The sequence below is a fragment of the Nelumbo lutea genome, chromosome 1 (assembly GCF_056320005.1).
Source record: "Nelumbo lutea isolate HS-2025 chromosome 1, American lotus-T2T, whole genome shotgun sequence".
Classification (NCBI taxonomy): domain Eukaryota; kingdom Viridiplantae; phylum Streptophyta; class Magnoliopsida; order Proteales; family Nelumbonaceae; genus Nelumbo; species Nelumbo lutea.
The window spans coordinates 63041242-63058320 of NC_142684.1; the positions used below are offsets into that span (position 1 = coordinate 63041242).

The window sequence follows — 17079 nt, forward strand, 5'->3', positions numbered from 1 at the left end:
ACAACTTACACATTTATAGAGAATCTTCTAGAAATGGGTGGATGATAGCACTTTTAGAGAAAATTTGACCGATGACCCAGTAGCTGAGATGCTCGTTCGTGTCCCTCTGAATACAGAGGCTTGGGATCAAACCCATCTAATTGCAGTCTCTCTCTCTCTCTAAGGTTAGTGGAGTTCGCGTTCCTCTCTCCTCACCCCTTAATCCCCTTATTATATGTAATATTTATTACCAAAAAAAATTTAAGAATAAAAAGAGAATATCTTCTTACTGTTCTTTTGTCTTGTGTGATTTTCATTGAAACTTGGCTTCCTAGCATCATTGTATTGGAAATGTACATGGGTTTATAATTAAAGTAAATAAATATTAGAATAAAATTAAAAGAAAATAGAAAGTAAGTCAAAGAAAAATACCAATCCATCTTAATACATGGATCTCCTCCCTGAAATAATAACAATCAATGAAAAATGTTATTGAATGTGTAAAATCATTTTAGAAATGGTTGGGCAGAATTTGAATGGGAAGACCCAATAAAGCATAAGTTCAACTGGATATTTGCAAAAAATAAATAAATAAAATGTCCATATACTTCATGGTTAATTTGCATCACTAAAGCTGTGTTTGGTTTGAAATAAAAGGTAGATAGAGAAAGGAAGGTTTAATGAGGAAGTGGGAATGATTCCTTTCCCAACCTTTCTTCCAAACCAAACACAGCCTAAAAAGTATAGATATGTTACTAGCTACCATATAAGTGAAGCAACCTTTACTTGTATTTGGTACTCTTACTTCATCACATACCCTTGATAATAGGAATCAACCTGCAAATGTCCGCATACAATGAGTTTGGAGCCTCTTAAAGATCCATATTTTAAACAAAACCCGATTTGTATGAGATCCGGTCAATATTAGGGCCAGCTATGGGTCTAAGCATATTAAGATGCAACCCATAATCCGATCCAAGTGCATAATCCAACCAAAGTAGACCCTACTAAATCATAGAGGTTCTTTTTTCCCATTTTATTGAACTGGAAAGAGGAATCGGAGTGTATCCACTCGGACAGGGCAGTTTTTTTTTTTTATTGAAAAAATGGATTTTGAGGCGGATATAGATTTTGAGATATACACATTAAATTTACAAAATATCTCTAAGGCTTATAAGCAAATTATCAATATATTAGGGGATATACACAACTCCTAATGCTTATGTATTACGTGTTCAATTTAATACTGTTCGCAATCGTATATGAAAGATAATAGATAGATTATGTATTTTTTATAGATTTTAATTAAATAATTGAAAATTTTGATGTTTGTTTATATTATTTTACTTATTTATTATTTAAAATTAGATCCGAGTTTTAAAATCGATCCACCACACACTAAAATGCAGAGAGGGTAGGCTCTGTGCATTTTCATTTACAGGAAGAATTTGGATTCTGCAAATTTAACCCATTTCGGATTTTAAGGAGAGTATGAATTTGGAGGTTTAGAGAAACAAATAAGGTCTAAAATTTACAAAACCCTTTCTAAATCTACCCTATTATACTTGCCACATGTATGCTTTTCTCTTTCAACCCCCTCTGTCCATCAATTCAGTTCTTTTTAACTGAAAGATTTCTTGCAACCAATTTCCTCAGATTTACCTATTTGACTCACTCCCTTTTTGTAGTATGGGGTCCACCGCTCCACTAACATGTGATCAGCTTTAGTGTTCAAAGTGTTCCCATGACATTTAAAGCTTTTAAAAGTCTGTTTTAACCTTTTATGGTACCTTCTTGTCTATTATCCTCATTTATATTTTTTGAAGGGATAAAATTTTTCCACTTTGAGTTAGTGAGAATAAGAAATACGGTTTTTTAAACCAAATATGTGACCGAACCGGTCAGGAATCTAGTTACCAGTTCAAACGTCCAATTGTTCAACCAGAATGATCGGCCTGTTCTAACAAAAAAATTAAAAAATTAAAAAAAAAAATTGAAAAACGGCCAAAACAGTTCAAATGGTTCAAACAGTTAACTGAATGATTCAACAATTTGCTGACCAAAATCAACAGTTTTGAGGAAAAAAGTGATTTTGGGGGAAAATGGAACCGATTAGATGACCGGTTCCCAGTTTTTCCGGTCCAACAGTCCGGTTTTGAAAATCATGTAAAAAAATATTGAATATGGATACAGGAAAAATAAAACAATATAAAAGTTTGAGTTGGTAAAATTATAAATATGGGTACTATAATAAATATTCAAATTATATTTTTTTGGGAGCAAAACTAATTTGTATTGTTAAGGGCATTTGGATATCTATAGATGGTAAAATTATAAAAGTTGGTACTTTAATAAATATTCACATTATATTTTTTGGGAGAAAAACTAATCTGTATTGTTAAGGGCATTTGGGTAAATGTCTATTTATGTCTTAAATTACACTATTTCCAATAATAACCCCCCATAGTTTTATGGTGTCCATAATTGTATCATCATTCATCATTCAGATTATATTACAAGGTTTATTAATAAAATAGACAATTAAGACCAGATTAAGTATTTTCACCAAAGTACCTTAACAATAAAAATATGTCCCCAATATATTATTATTTTATAAAATTAACAAATATTACCAATTTTTTCTATGGCTTCAAGAAGTGTATATAAAGGTATTTTTGTTCATATAATATGCACATATTCATTGATACAAATATCCACATAATAGATTAAAAAATGGTTTCTCAGTTTGTATGAAAGGCAAAATTTCTCTCAAATCAAAATCGGATTTGCTCCTTACAAAATGCACCTCACCCCAACCTCACAGTGCATTGTAGGCGTGCATTGAGAATATCTCCTTACTTAATGTCATTATTCATGGGAAGATATTTCCAATATGAGTTCGATTTTTATCATGGCAGGTCGGTGTGAATTCAAGCAGCCCATTTCAACCTTGCATTGGAAATATCTCCTATGAAATAAATCAGATAACTACAGAGATATTCCAACGCAAGACTGTAAAGACTGTAAAGGCTGCTGAAGCCGGAGCACACATTCACTTTGAGCGTGAGCGAGACTGTATGTCCATGTTGAGTGTATATAACATAAAATCAGCAGTAGCCGGATGGGTCTAGACACAGTGAAATTGTACACCAAATATAGCCATAGAATGGGCTGCACTATTTCTCGTCCTTGAAACATGCAAAATAGAATAAGTGGAATATTTAGGGGTATTCTACAACATGAAATATTTTTTTTGTTGCAGTTCTAAAATAAATCAAAATCATTTGGTTTGAAAATAGATTATTTCTTAAAATAAAAATATAAAAAACATGTTTTTGATTGTGCAAGTTTTTTGTTTTCAAAACTGAAACAAAAATATATATTCTTGAATCTAGTTTTAAAAACATGTTTTCATTGATTATTTAACATCATACTTCATAAATCATATAATTTCTATACTAGAAAATTTATTTTTATTTAAAAAAAAATCAATATTTTGCTGGTTCCAAAAATATATATTGTTTTTTGAAACAAAACTGACTTGTTTTTCTTGTTGAAAACAAAAAACAGAGTTTAAAAACATGTTTTAATTTTTTGGCTAATGTGGCGATTCCTAAAACAAATAAGAACAAAAACATTCATGTTGTAGAACACCATCTTACTTAAGAAAAGTTCTGTAATCACTTCCGAGTAATTCCCCATTACCAATTCAAGTTTGCCCCAGCTTCCACTACTTTCTGATTCACTGATTCACACCTTTCTACTTCTATCTTGATAGCCCTGCCAAAGATACACACTCACCCATGAGGAGGACATTAACCTACTTTTGTACCTAAAATTGACTCTTAATGCCATGGTTTTCAAAATCAGATGGACCAGACTGTCCGACCAGTAAACCGGGAATCAGTCATCTGAATGGTTCCGTTTTACCCCAGAACCATCATTTTGGCCAAAAACCGTTGATTTGGTCAATAAACCACTGATCCGGGCGATCAAACCGTTTGAACTGTTCAGTGGTTTTTGGTTGTTTTTTATTTTTTTTTATTAGAATAAGCCATCCATTAAGCCAGTAACTGGTCTATTGATATAAGATAAGAATATAAATATCAATGGACCGAGTATGAGTTGAAACCAATCTAAATCAAAATAAATATGAACAAATTGGATGGTTCAGACATTGAACTGGATCCAATTATAATAAACTTACATTTAACTGGATCGGATTGGACCAAATCCAATTGACACCCCTACCTCTGAATCCCTTCATGTGTACTATGAAATACCATAAAAAGGGGGAATCAAGTTGGGGCAGGCTAACGTAGCCCTTATGAGATGGACCGGTCTGGTCCCTGATGGCCCTTGAGTTGGTAGGCAATTCCTTCCCCTGTTATCACCACTTGAATAAGGGGCCGGGCGAGTATCAATTTATTTAACACGGAGATTAAGCTCCTTTTTTTAGAAAAAGTACAAATTCAAAGAAAAAAAATGTTCAGTAAAATTGCAAATATGTCTAGTCTTTTTAATAAAAATACAAAGTTGGTTGCAATGCATACAAACACAAATCCCGAGATCAGAATCCGCCTTTTTTCAATATTGACCAACTTCGAGTGTGAAAATTGGATGAAAATGCATTCTTATCAAAACACCTGCGAAATTGAAGCAAATTGCATATATGCATTTGCACTCTTCCCAAACGAATGCAACCCATAATGGATGCTAAGGCTGCTGAGGCGGTGACTGGTGTTATCAGTCTGCCAAAATTTCTGTTTTGGGTGATTGCTTGTCCATTATCAAGATTATGCGTCACCCTTCAAGCATGGTCCCCCTGAATAGAGGAGCTTGGCCAATACTGTTCTGATCTATTCCTTAATAATTTTTTATTAGGAGAGAATTGAATTTGTTAGCTCATGCTTTACCAGTGCTTGTCGATCTACTGTTGTATTCCAGGAATTAATGGTCTGTCTTTCCTTCCTCCTTGCTTAATTTTCGCTTCTTATTTTCAATAAATCGAGATTTAAGGAGATCTCCCACTCAAATTTTCAATTAATATACACCCCATTTCTTTTCCCATCATAATGAACCCACAAAAGGCATTGTGTAAGTGAGCTGCCAGAATCGTCAAATTGGAATCCAAAGAAAACCAAGCATCCGTCTACTACTACTACTATTACAATGAAGACAGATGCAGTCTCACCCAGTAATCCTATAAGAGGAAAGAAAGCTGTTTGCCCCCAAGCAGTAGTTATTCTTTTCCTTTTTACTTCTTTTCATTTACCCATTTTCAGTTTTTCATTAAGCTGTTGCATTTTATTCTCCCTTAGATGTTCGACCAAATTGAACTAAATATCCATATTAACTCCTAAATTACAGAATACGTTTTGGTTTTCATTGTTTCCTTGTAAAACTAAAACCCTATTATTTTTAGAAAAGAATCCCTTATTCCTCCACTATCCGCTATTAAAAAGGCTGGCAGGAAGCCAGAAACCAGCACTCTCGGAAACAGGGGAAAAGCCCAGAGGGAAAGTCTCTTTTGCTCTTCTTTCTGCAGAAGACAATCAGGGACTGAGCCAAGCAATGGTGTTGTCGAGACTTCCTCTCTTCCTTGTCCCTCTCCTCCTTTTCTCTTTCTTGCAGAGTCCCACTTTTGCAATCAAAAAGGCAACCACCATTTCTCCTCCTCCTCCTCCTCCTCCTCCTCCTCTTCTTCTTCTGCTGCTGTTGGTAACTAATGGCTGTTTATGGTGCAGTCTTATGTGGTATACATGGGAGGACATTCACATGGACCGGAGCTTTCATCGTTGGATCTGGATGAAGTTAGACATTCTCATTGCGAGTTTCTGGGCTCCTTCTTGGGAAGGTATTCTATCCTTGTTGAATTGTCTTAATCATTTCTTATCTATCGGCAATTTAGACTGAAAATTCTTCCATTTTTTTCTGCAATTCAGTTACAAGAAGGCCGAAGACGCCATTTTCTATTCGTATAATAGACATATTAATGGTTTTGCTGCGACCCTCGAAGAGGAAGAAGCAGCCGAGATAGCAAGTAAGAAGTACTGTTAGCCCATAATGCCCATTTCTCTGTCTCTTTTAATCTAGTTCATTATCTTCTCAATTCTCATCTCTGTGTTATAATCTCCCATTGCAGAGAACCCAAGAGTTATTTCTGTTTTCTTGAACGAAGGAAGGAAATTACATACAACCCGGTCATGGGATTTCCTTGGCCTGCAGGAGAGAGAGAGCTCGATCTCGTCGGATTCTATTTGGAGTAAGGCGAGGTTCGGTGAAGATACCATCATTGGGAACATTGACACTGGTAAGGGTTCATCTTCAATAATCCTTCTTCTTCTCTACATCGTCATGAATTTTTCACCGATGCATCTTGATTTTTGTTATGGGATTAACTCGATTATTACATCACACCAAAGTACACTCTCGATTATTTTTGAGACAAGTATATTCTCAATAGAGACAGCTCAAGCTTCCCCCTTCAACTATCAAAACTTCGATTAATCGCATATTAGAATTTAGAAGAACAAAGTCAAACATACACTTTAATAAACATTTTTGGTTAATTTTCAATCAGTCGACACTGACAGTCGTAATGCTGTGGCCATTTTATTTGGTCTCCAACGAGACTAGCACCATAAGATTGATTTTCCATCGCCAATAAACTCCATTTACTTTCTCTAATGTCTCCAGAGTCTAGTCCATGGGTTTGATTTTTGGGACTTACTTCTTTTTTCACTTTATTATGCTTCTGGGTGTTTGACTTGACTACAAATTAAACGAACAGATTTGTAGCATAAACAGAAAAAGGTCAATGCATTTGGGTTTCGTGATAAACTGTTTTACACTGATTTTTATTTTCTTTTCAACGATTTAAGTAAAGTTGTATGAAGTGGATCAAATATGCTCAGACTATTGAAGAAGTGAAAGGTTATCAAAGTATGCATTGACCAGGATGAAGTATTTATTTCTCTTTTTGTTTTTTAATTTCTTCTAAATGTCAATCCAACAGAATTACCTCATTACTAGTGTTCTCTTTCATAGTCATAATGATTCTGGTGCTTAATCTTATTGGTCCACATTCTAGCTAGTTTGTCAATGAAAGGTTAAAGAAAAAAGCCATGAATCATTGACTTTACTCTCCCAATTCTCCTTTCCCATTTTCCTGAAAACAGAACCAAAAAAAAAAAGAACAACTAGGCTATCTGGTGCATCCATTTAACGTGCATCACTGTTTGTTTGTCAATTGCTATCATGCTTGACATTTTCATCTCCACCTTGGCTGATGTGGGTGATGGTGGGATTGGTGCTAGGCGTGTGGCCCGAATCAAAGAGCTTTAGCGATGATGGGTATGGACCCATTCCACCCAAGTGGAAAGGATTCTGTCAGCAGAGTGGCACCAACAAGGACGTAGTTCGTTGCAACAGGTCTCTACTTTTCTTACTAAAAAACAGCAAACCAGTGGTTCGTTTCTTGTTTTTCTCTTTTGTGTATGTCTGATCTCATCTCATCCTAGGAAATCTGCTTTTTTTCTTTCTTGTTTAATACAATTCTGATATAACGTAGTTCGACTTTATGTAATCGTAGTTGGGTCCCCACTAAAAGATTTCCACTTTTTATAGAAAAACCAGATTGGCCGAATCCCACCAAACCAGTTGGGCTTCATCTAACTTTGGAGGCTTTGACGAGTGATCCTCGTTGAAACTGGTTGATTTCAATATTATTTTGGTCGGTTTATTTTCGCATTTGTATTTCAGACTACCTTTATCCGCGTTTGCATCCAACTGATATTCAATAATATCTGCTCATTTTTTGTTGAAAAGAAAATGGTTAATGAGCATGAAATAATGAACCACCTTCACACATGCCCACGGAGAGGAGGATACAGGATAGCAGACAACCCATTGGCTCGAAATTTGTCCTTGAATACAATTTTGTTCCATATCGAACGGGTTGCTACTGTTTTTGTTCATGTCTGTAACTACTTGGAGACAGAGCAACCCAAATGAATTATATATCATTATCAGTTGTTTGATGCATGAATGATTCGATAATTGAATAGAGCGTGGTGGGTGCTTTGGATTTTGGGACGTCTCGTCCACTTAATCGATTCACATAATTCGTCCAAGTTGTATTGCTTCATTTGGATCAATTAAAACCATGACTGAAGTGGTCCAGCATTCTATATTGTTTAATTTTCTTTTTTTTTTTTAGATTAAACCATGACTGGCTTACTGGCTCTTAATCAAACCTCATTTCTTCATCTGAGTGATGCAATTAACAGCATTAATATCTTGCACATGGCTATGTTTTGTTAACAAAAACAAAAGGCTATTATATATATACACATTTGGCTTAGTACCCTCATAATAATCATTCATTAAGTCAAACAAAACTACGAAAGCAATTGGGTTTAGTATTCAGTATGGACGGCACCCAAGAGTCCAATAGTTTCCACTGTCTAAAGGAGGAAATTTTTTATTGCTGCTGATAATTACAGCTTGTTCTACGGTAGTTGGCCACCGCGAAAGGCGGCGGGAGGAGTTTGACTTTGTATCCGAGCGTATTTCTCATTTCTGAATCTCTAAATTCAACCATGTCTGAAGTCCAAAGCGGCTGCAACTAATACTATTTTATTTTTTCTGTATCTGAGCGATTTGAGTGACAGACAGAGAGGGGAGTTTGACTCTGGAATCTGTTTTTGTAACTTTCTATTTTGCTGATGTATGTATTCTGGGTTAGGAGCTTCAACTACTGTATTTTGTATTGAATTTCACATTAGAAAATCTTGAGCAGGAAGCTGATCGGAGCAAGGTACTTCAATAAAGGCTACGCTTCGGCTGCGGGGACCCTCCTCAAGTCATCCTTGACTTTGGCCACCGCACGAGACGACGACGGCCACGGGACCCACACCCTTTCTACAGCCGGCGGTAACTTTGTACCCGGTGCCAACGTCCTCGGTTTCGGCAATGGCACGGCCAAGGGCGGGGCCCCTAGAGCCCGAGTGGCTGCTTACAGGGTCTGCTGGCCTCCCATCAACGGTAGTGAATGCTACGATGCCGACATCTTAGCTGCCTTCGATGCTGCCATCCACGACGGCGTCGATATCATTTCCGTCTCCCTCGGCGGAGCCCCCTCCGACTATTTCCAGGACGGCATTTCAATTGGAGCCTTCCATGCCGTCAAGAACGGCATCGTTGTGGTCACCTCTGCTGGCAATTCAGGACCCGACGCTGGTTCTGTTTCCAACGTTTCCCCATGGTTGTTCACCGTTGGAGCCAGCACCATCGATCGGGAGTTTCCTGTTTACGTTAAACTTGGCAATAAAGTTCAGCTTAAGGTTTGTCTCTTCTTCTTCTCTCCACTCACAGTCACAGTCACAGATGTAATGGTTGATCCCCTTCCTCTACCAGGGACAAAGTCTGTCTGCCAGTTCCCTGCCTGCAGCGAAGTACTACCCACTGATTAGCGGAGCAAAAGCCAAAGCTGCAAATGCATCGGCCAAGGATGCGTGAGTACAGAGACAACCCATTTTTAGATAGCTATTTGATTTCTGCCATCGGCTAAGGATGCTTGGTTGAATTATATATCAAATATCTTGCAGTCTGCTCTGCAAGGCAGGGACGCTGGATCCTGAGAAGGTGAAGGGTAAGATATTGGCCTGCCTCCGAGGCGTCAACGGGAGAGTACAGAAGGGCATTCAGGCGGCCCTAGCCGGTGCAGTGGGGATGGTTCTGGCCAACGACGAGATCAATGGGAATGAGATAATAGCCGATACCCACGTCCTTCCTGCTGCTCATATCATATACAAGGACGGTCTTGATCTCTTTGCTTACATCAATTCTACCAAGTGAGTAAATTACAAAAATGGCAAACATTCTGTTTGCCATCATGGCGGCAATCGCATCCATCTTCGGTCCAGACATGTCCACTAACTCCATCGTTGACTCGATTTTTGCTTACGCACTCTTTTTTCTTATCTTTCACAGATCACCCATCGCTTACATCACGCGTCCCGTCACCCAAATGGCTGTCAAGCCTGCTCCCTTCATGGCTTCTTTCTCGTCACGTGGTCCTAATACCATTACACCCGAAATTCTCAAGGTCCTCTCTCTCTCTCTCTCTCTCTCTGAATGACATATCGACATATTATAATTTGATGTTTAGTTAATAACATATTTCATTGATTATATTACCATTCAGCCCGATATCACTGCACCGGGGGTGAGTATCATAGCAGCATACACCCAAGAAACTGGACCAACAGGTGAGAAGAACGATGAGCGTCGAGTTCAATTCAACTCGGAATCCGGCACATCGATGTCCTGTCCCCATGTTGCCGGCATCGCTGGCCTTCTCAAAACACTGCACCCCGACTGGAGCCCGTCGGCAATCAGATCGGCCATCATGACTAGCGGTTAGACTCTTATTACGGAGCCACTAGTTGATGAATTACAAGTTTTGATGAGTTGATCAAATAAGTTCATTTGCTAACTTTTCTTCTACAGCGAGGACTAGAGATAACAAGAGGGAGCCAATGCTCAACTCGTCCTACATCAAGGCGAACCCATTTGATTATGGTGCAGGGCACGTCCGACCAAACCGGGCAATGGATCCTGGGTTGGTCTACGACCTTACTGTCAAAGATTACTTGAATTTCCTCTGTGCTCTTGGTTACAACAAAACCAAGATCAAATCTTTCTGGGAGGAGCCCTACGAATGCCCCAACCACGTTAGACTCTTGGACTTCAATTACCCTTCTATCACTGTGCCTAGACTCTCTGGCCCTACCACAATCAGTCGAACTGTAAAAAACGTTGGCACCCCAGGAACTTACAAAGCTCGCTTCCGTCCACCACCTGGAATTTCTATTTCCGTCGAACCCCTCACCCTCAAATTCGACAAACTGGGGGAGGAGAAGAGCTTCAAGCTTACCCTCAAGCTCAAGCCTAAGAAAGCTCGAGCAGCAAGCAACTATGTATTTGGGCGGCTCTTATGGTCGGATGGAAATCATTATGTTAGGAGTCCAATTGTGATCAACGCCGCATAGAGGTAGGAACTGATGCTTTCGTTTTTGTGAGCTTTGGTGAGGATTTTTTAGCCTGAATCTCATCTGGGTCTGGGTTTTCTTTCTTTAAAATTTCCTCACAGGCTCAGGTGGAATGTTTGGAAGGACATTCACATGGATCTGAAACTTCTTCATTAATATTCATCTACTGAAACAAAGGTATTCAATTGCCATACTTTCGTAACGAATAAATCGTTTTTGTAATGTATTCAGTCTTTGCCTCTGACAGTGATTTTAAATCTCTCTTTCGTTACAGAGTAGGGCGAGATGTCGCTTTCTACAAGTACACAAAACAACTATAACATCTACAAGTTGCAAGGAAAACCTTTAGGAGAAAGAAGCAGCAAAGATCACAAGCTCACAAATAATTCTAAATTCATGTGTTTTCTAATTTCACCATTTCCTTGTTAATGTCGCACATTCCATGGCTAAGTGAAGATCGTGTCTTTGTCTTTCCATCGCTCAGAGCAGAATAAGCTTTTTCTTTTCTGATTTGGTTATTTCCCCTTTCCAATTCAACCTCTTTACCTTTATCGTCACTGCAACTCGGGCTAAGCTAGGTCAGGCCTAAGTATTTGCTGGAATCTGCAATTAGGGTTTCACTACTTGCAAGAATACATTTATACAAACGCGTGGTGGGCATGATTTACCAGATGGAGTGTAGAATCACTTATCCCAGCAAACACCATAATTCCTCATTATTAGCAAGGTAAAACGAGTAACTATCCACATCAAATCAAACAATAAAATTAGGGGAGGAAACGAAGAAGAAAGAAAATTGAAAGGGTAAATCTACGAGAAACATCCATCCTCTCCACTCTTAACATATTTCTATCGATCGTCATCGTTGTTATCTATGGAAAACAATCTAAAGAAGCTGCAAAAATCGAAAAGAAAGACAAAATCATTACTGCAAAGGGGAAACGAATGCAAGATCGAACGAAACTACAGATCAACAGAGAGAAAAAGTAACAGGAACTCACTACCTTTAACTTGTTGAGATTGATTTTGTGCTTGTGACCAAATTGAAACTGAAAAGAAGAGGAGAAGGGAAAGGGAGGAACAATTGAAAGACTTACGAATGGGCGGAATTGGAAGCAACACCACAAACCCTCTAACCCTGATAAGGAGTAGGAGCAAGTGCGGTTGCTGTTTTCGTTTCCAACCCGCACATTACTAAGGATTTCGATAGATCAGCTCCCATTCCCGCTTCTCCAAATTTCCTTCTTTCACATTCTGAAACCCTAACTACACCAATCTTTCCCATCGCCGCTGTTTATATATTCTCTTAGACTCCGGTCTTTCTCATCTACCGTTGGATTATAATGCCTGTAAATACATCTCGACCGTCCAAATATGTTGGTTTAGCGGATCCCAATTTTTAGGATTAGCTGAACGTTTTGGCTTTTTCAGCAGGTTGTGGAACCAACCACGCCAGTGAGCCGGTCGGTAAGGATCTGCTACCAACAAAGCGCTCCCAACGCTTTTCCAGAATCCACTGCAGCCGTACACATTAGACTCGTCCCATGTGCAAAATACTGACGTGTTCAGTCATGATTGGTTATATGTATTGCATACGACCAACTCCAACACACTGAAATTTGGAGATCGGCTTCTATCAGGCATATCCGTGCCGACACTTTCTAACAGTCTTTTACAACTTTGGATTGAGAATATCTCGCCATGAAATAAAGCACACAAGTACGGATTCTCAATGCAAGGAAATAAAGTACCGATCCTCAATGCAAGAAGTAAAAACTGTTTCAATGGAGACCAAATCAGCCCCCTACAACATTCACACACATCCCTATCATGTATTGGGAACATCTTCCGATGATAATCCCAAAAATGATGATATTATCATCGGGAGATGTTTCCAATACATGATAGAAATGTGTGAGACGTTGTGGGGGGCTGATTTGAACTCACTCAATGGGCTTTGCCCTGATTGAAGCCAAACTTTGAAATTTGAATTCACATCTGCACTCCATAGAAGACGTCCTACAAGTGCTCTACAAAACATCCCGACCATGTATTGAGAATGCTCCCAATGGCAAGTACAAGTACAGGAGACGTTTTCAATATACGGTTGAGATGTGCAGTGGGGCACTTGTGGGGCTTAGATATGAACTCATGAACAGATTAGCTGAATGTGTAGTATCTAGTGAGTAGGTGTGGATAGTAGATCCAGTCAAGTGGAACCAATGACAATGAATTTGCATAGTATGAACCTTTCTATCCACACCAACCACCAACTCAGGGCTGGCTCATTGGTGTATTAGCTGGTTTGTTAGTGGAATCAAATCCCGCAACCAACACTTTAGGAAAAAAAAGGGTCATGAGGAAGTTATTAAATACGAAAAAAAAAACCTTCATCCACATGATACATCAACTGACCAACAAATAAATGCAAGAAGATAAAAGTAACTAAGCTCACCTCTAACGGCAACGGCAGCTCCTTATTTTTAATTGGACGCTATCTTCTCTACATTCCTTACTGATTAAGATGGTGTTTGGAAGTGTGGGTGTTTTTTGGGACCAATTTTCAAGAAAAAGCGTCCATGTTTTGGGAGTGTTTCTGCCACATAGGCAATGAGCAACATTGTGTTGTTTGGTAAAGTGATTTTCATCACCGCTTTTCATGTATGTGCACACATTACCCCATAAGATGATGCACACTAATATCATACCAAATTATATAAAGATGCTTATCAAATGGTGATGATTGTTTTATAATATCTGGCCTAAAATTTTAAATCCAACGGTTGAAAATATTATTGAATTAGATCAACAACATCAGCATGAATAAAGGGATATTGCCAGGTTAGCCTTGCCATTCAACCAAACTCTTTCTTTGAGAAATTGCAAGTTTTTTGAGATGAAGTACACCTAGAACTGTGACGTCTAGAAGCTGTATAGTTTTGTCTGATTTGTAGAGAAAGAAATCTGACATTTAGTGCAATTGTTTGTAGTTGAAGAGGGAAGAAAAAACTAGCTTTTGATATATGACTAGCTTTTAGGTGTTTTCTCTTTGTTCACAGCTTCTGATGTAGGTTTATTGGGTATTGAATATAAACAGATATAAGGAAGGGTTCATGGAGACATTTTCAAATTTTCATTATCTGTATCTGATCGAAATAAGATATTCTTTCATACATTCTTGTTCAGATTAACTGGATATCGGTGGACCTTAACTGCATTAAAGATGGATTAGTCTGGATTGGTGTAGTGTTTAACCAATGGAAGATACACTTGATCATGAGACTTCACCGTGTAGGTGTAGTGTTTAACCATAAAATATCAACACTTGACAGGCTTCAAAATATATTTTGATTGAAAGTCAACATCCAAATGGAACTCCAACAACTCATTTGGATTACCGGGTCATGTGATTCTCAAATTGTTCTTAATTTACGCCCCTATAGAAGTGCTCAAACCATGTGGGAATATTTGAAAAAGCTTTATAATCAAACAAATTCAGCGAGGAGATTTCAATTGGAGTGTGAAATTACAAATTATACACAGGGGAGTCTCTATTTAGGATTACTACTCTGGTTTTCAAAATTTATGGGCTGAATTTTCTGATATAGTGTGTGCTGCAGTGTCTAAATATTCTCTTGTTGATGTATTGGTTGTTCATGAGATTAGCAAGCACAATCAGTTTTTTATAAAGCTACAATCAGATTTTGAAAATGCTCATTCTAATTTGATGAACCGTCATCCTCATCCTACCTTAGATGTGTGTTTGAGTGAATTGTTTTGTGAGGAACAATGTCTTCTTATATAAACCACTCTTAAATAAGAGAAAATGACTACAAAACACATGGCATTTTCGGCACATGGAAAAAGCAAGGGTAAAGATATGAGTAAGGTTCAGTGTTTTAGTTGCAAGAATTATAGGCATATTGTAGAAAATTGTACCCATAAATTTTGCAATTATTGCAAAAAGCATGGGCACATCATCAAAGATTGTTTAACTCGCCCTCAAAATCGTCAAAACATTGCTTTTCAAGCAACAGTTGGCAATTCTTCTACAAATCATATTCAAACTGGGTCCTCAACTGTGTCAGCAGTCAATCAAAATGCTCAATCCACTGTTCTTACTCCTAAAATGGTGCAACAAATAATAGTTTCAACCCTCTCAGCTCTGAGACTCTAAGGTAATGGTAATTCTTTATCTAAGTCTTGGCTTGTTGATTCTGTCGCATCAAATCACATGACTAGTTCTGCTAATTTGGTACAAAATGTCCGGTCCTATTAGGGTTGAGAAAATATTCAAGTTGCTAATGGAAATAATTTGCCCATTACTAGTGTTAGTGATATTACTCCAGTTTTCAACAATGCGTTTATATCACCTAGACTTTCTAATAATCTTCTTTCAGTTGGCCAATTAGTAGAAAATAACTATAATGTCCATTTTTCTCGTAATGGTTGTTGTGTGCAGGATCAGGAATCGGGGATGGTGATCGCAAAGGGGCCTAAAGTCGGACGTTTATTTCCTCTGCATATTTCCATTCCTAGTAATGTTTCTTTAGCATGTTATGTTGTTATTAATAAAAATGAGGTGTGGCATAAACGTTTGGGACACCCCAATTCTACTATATTGTCTTATTTGTTGAATTATGGTTTATTAGGCAATAATAATAATTTTTCAAGCCTTTCTTTTGATTGTTCAACTTGTAAATTGGGAAAAAGTAAAATTCTTCCTTTTCCTCTTGCCGGTAGTCGTGCAGATAAATGCTTTGATATTATTCATAGTGATGTATGGGGGATTACACCCATTATTTCTCATGCACATTATAAGTATATTGTGACATTTATTGATGACTATAGTCGATTTACTTGGATTTATTTTCTTCGTTCCAAATATGATGCTTTTTCGGTCTTCAAGACTTTTGTTGTGCATGTTTGATGAGGGCAGATTTGGCCCTCTAGTGAAATTGTGACACGTGGCACCTCGTGACAACTAGGAAAACACCCAGCCAACAAACTTACGAAGTTGGTGACCCACCCGGGCACCAATCTGGCCGGCCTGGCATGACCTGCACGCGGCCTGACGCACGCCTGCATGACCTGCACGCGGCACACGCGACCTGCGCAGCGCGCGCGCGGCCCGCGCGAACTACGCGCGGCCTAGCGCGTGGCCTGCGCGAGTTGCGTGCAGCGTGTGGCCTGCGTGACCTAGCCAACTTGGACCAGCCTAGCGCATGATCCGGCCAAGGCACCCACCGACAAACCTGGCCTAGACACTGACCCGCCAACTGACACAGGCGCCAGCTTGACGACCTGGTCTAGACACTGACCCGCCGACTGACACAGGCGCCAGCTTGACGACCTGGTCTAGACACTGACCCGCCGACTGACACAGGCGCCAGCTTGACGACCTGGTCTAGACACTGACCCGCCGACTGACACAGGCGTCGACCTGACAACCTGGCCTAGACACTGACCCGCCGACTAACGCAAGCACCCCTCTAACAACCCGGCCCAGGCGCCGACCTGGCCGCCTGACACAAGCACCAGCCTAACGACCTCGAGGAGTTCACCACCATACCCCGGTTCTGACAGGATGCGACGAGTCTTACCGTTTGGGGGCTTTTTCACCCACCTAACCCGCGAGGACTCCGGTATATAAAGACCTCACCCCAAAGGGGAGGGGAAGGAAAAAAGGGAAGTAACCCCTGCTCTCTAACTCTCTCATATTATCTTCAAAGCTCTCTACAATAAGTGTGCTAACTTAAGTGTCAGAGAGTCCACACCAGGAAAATACCCCCGGGACCTCTGATTCAGTTCTCGCATGTCCTTCAGCTCCCGCCACCCACAAAGAGGAGGAAAAGATGGAGTTCTCGCAGGTCTCTCAGCTCCCGCCACCTACAAAGAGGAGGAAAAGATGAAGTTCTCGCAGGTCCCTCAGCTCCCGCAGCCTACAATGGAAAGAAGACCACCTCATGCTGAGGGCAATCGGATTGCGCCGCACCAGGGAGCTCCAGCATTGTCTAAGTCATCGACCGCCTAGTAGGCAGTC

The 17079-nt window shown here is 39.2% G+C and overlaps 1 protein-coding gene and 1 long non-coding RNA gene across 2 annotated transcripts; one reads left to right on the forward strand and one right to left on the reverse strand.

The window, feature by feature from the left end:
• The first annotated feature begins 5450 nt into the window (after positions 1 to 5450).
• Positions 5451 to 11512, forward strand: LOC148874894 (subtilisin-like protease SBT5.4). Its single transcript, XM_088963845.1, has 13 exons — positions 5451 to 5637; positions 5727 to 5836; positions 5925 to 6022; positions 6125 to 6292; positions 7299 to 7413; positions 8783 to 9326; positions 9400 to 9497; positions 9591 to 9836; positions 9976 to 10090; positions 10190 to 10403; positions 10495 to 11038; positions 11138 to 11213; positions 11311 to 11512. The coding sequence occupies exons 1-11, from the start codon at positions 5554 to 5556 to the stop codon at positions 11034 to 11036; spliced, it is 2334 nt and encodes a 777-aa protein (XP_088819971.1). The 5' UTR covers positions 5451 to 5553; the 3' UTR covers positions 11037 to 11038; positions 11138 to 11213; positions 11311 to 11512.
• Positions 11231 to 12361, reverse strand: LOC148874895 (uncharacterized). The gene is made up of 2 exons (XR_016104832.1): positions 12041 to 12361; positions 11231 to 11931 (listed from the first exon to the last, which is right to left on the reverse strand). It is a non-coding gene; the product is annotated as an uncharacterized LOC148874895 (long non-coding RNA).
• Between the last annotated feature and the right edge of the window lie 4718 nt (positions 12362 to 17079).

What these genes read in the sequence shown, in the direction of transcription:
- LOC148874894 (XM_088963845.1), top strand. Translation starts at nt 5,554, where the DNA reads ATGGTGTTGTCGAGACTTCCTCTCTTCCTTGTCCCTCTCCTCCTTTTC. An exon ending in CTGGGCTCCTTCTTGGGAAG is followed by an intron (nt 5,837 to 5,924) that starts GTATTCTATCCT and finishes TCTGCAATTCAG; the next exon opens with TTACAAGAAGGCCGAAGACG. An exon ending in TTACACCCGAAATTCTCAAG is followed by an intron (nt 10,091 to 10,189) that starts GTCCTCTCTCTC and finishes ATTACCATTCAG; the next exon opens with CCCGATATCACTGCACCGGG.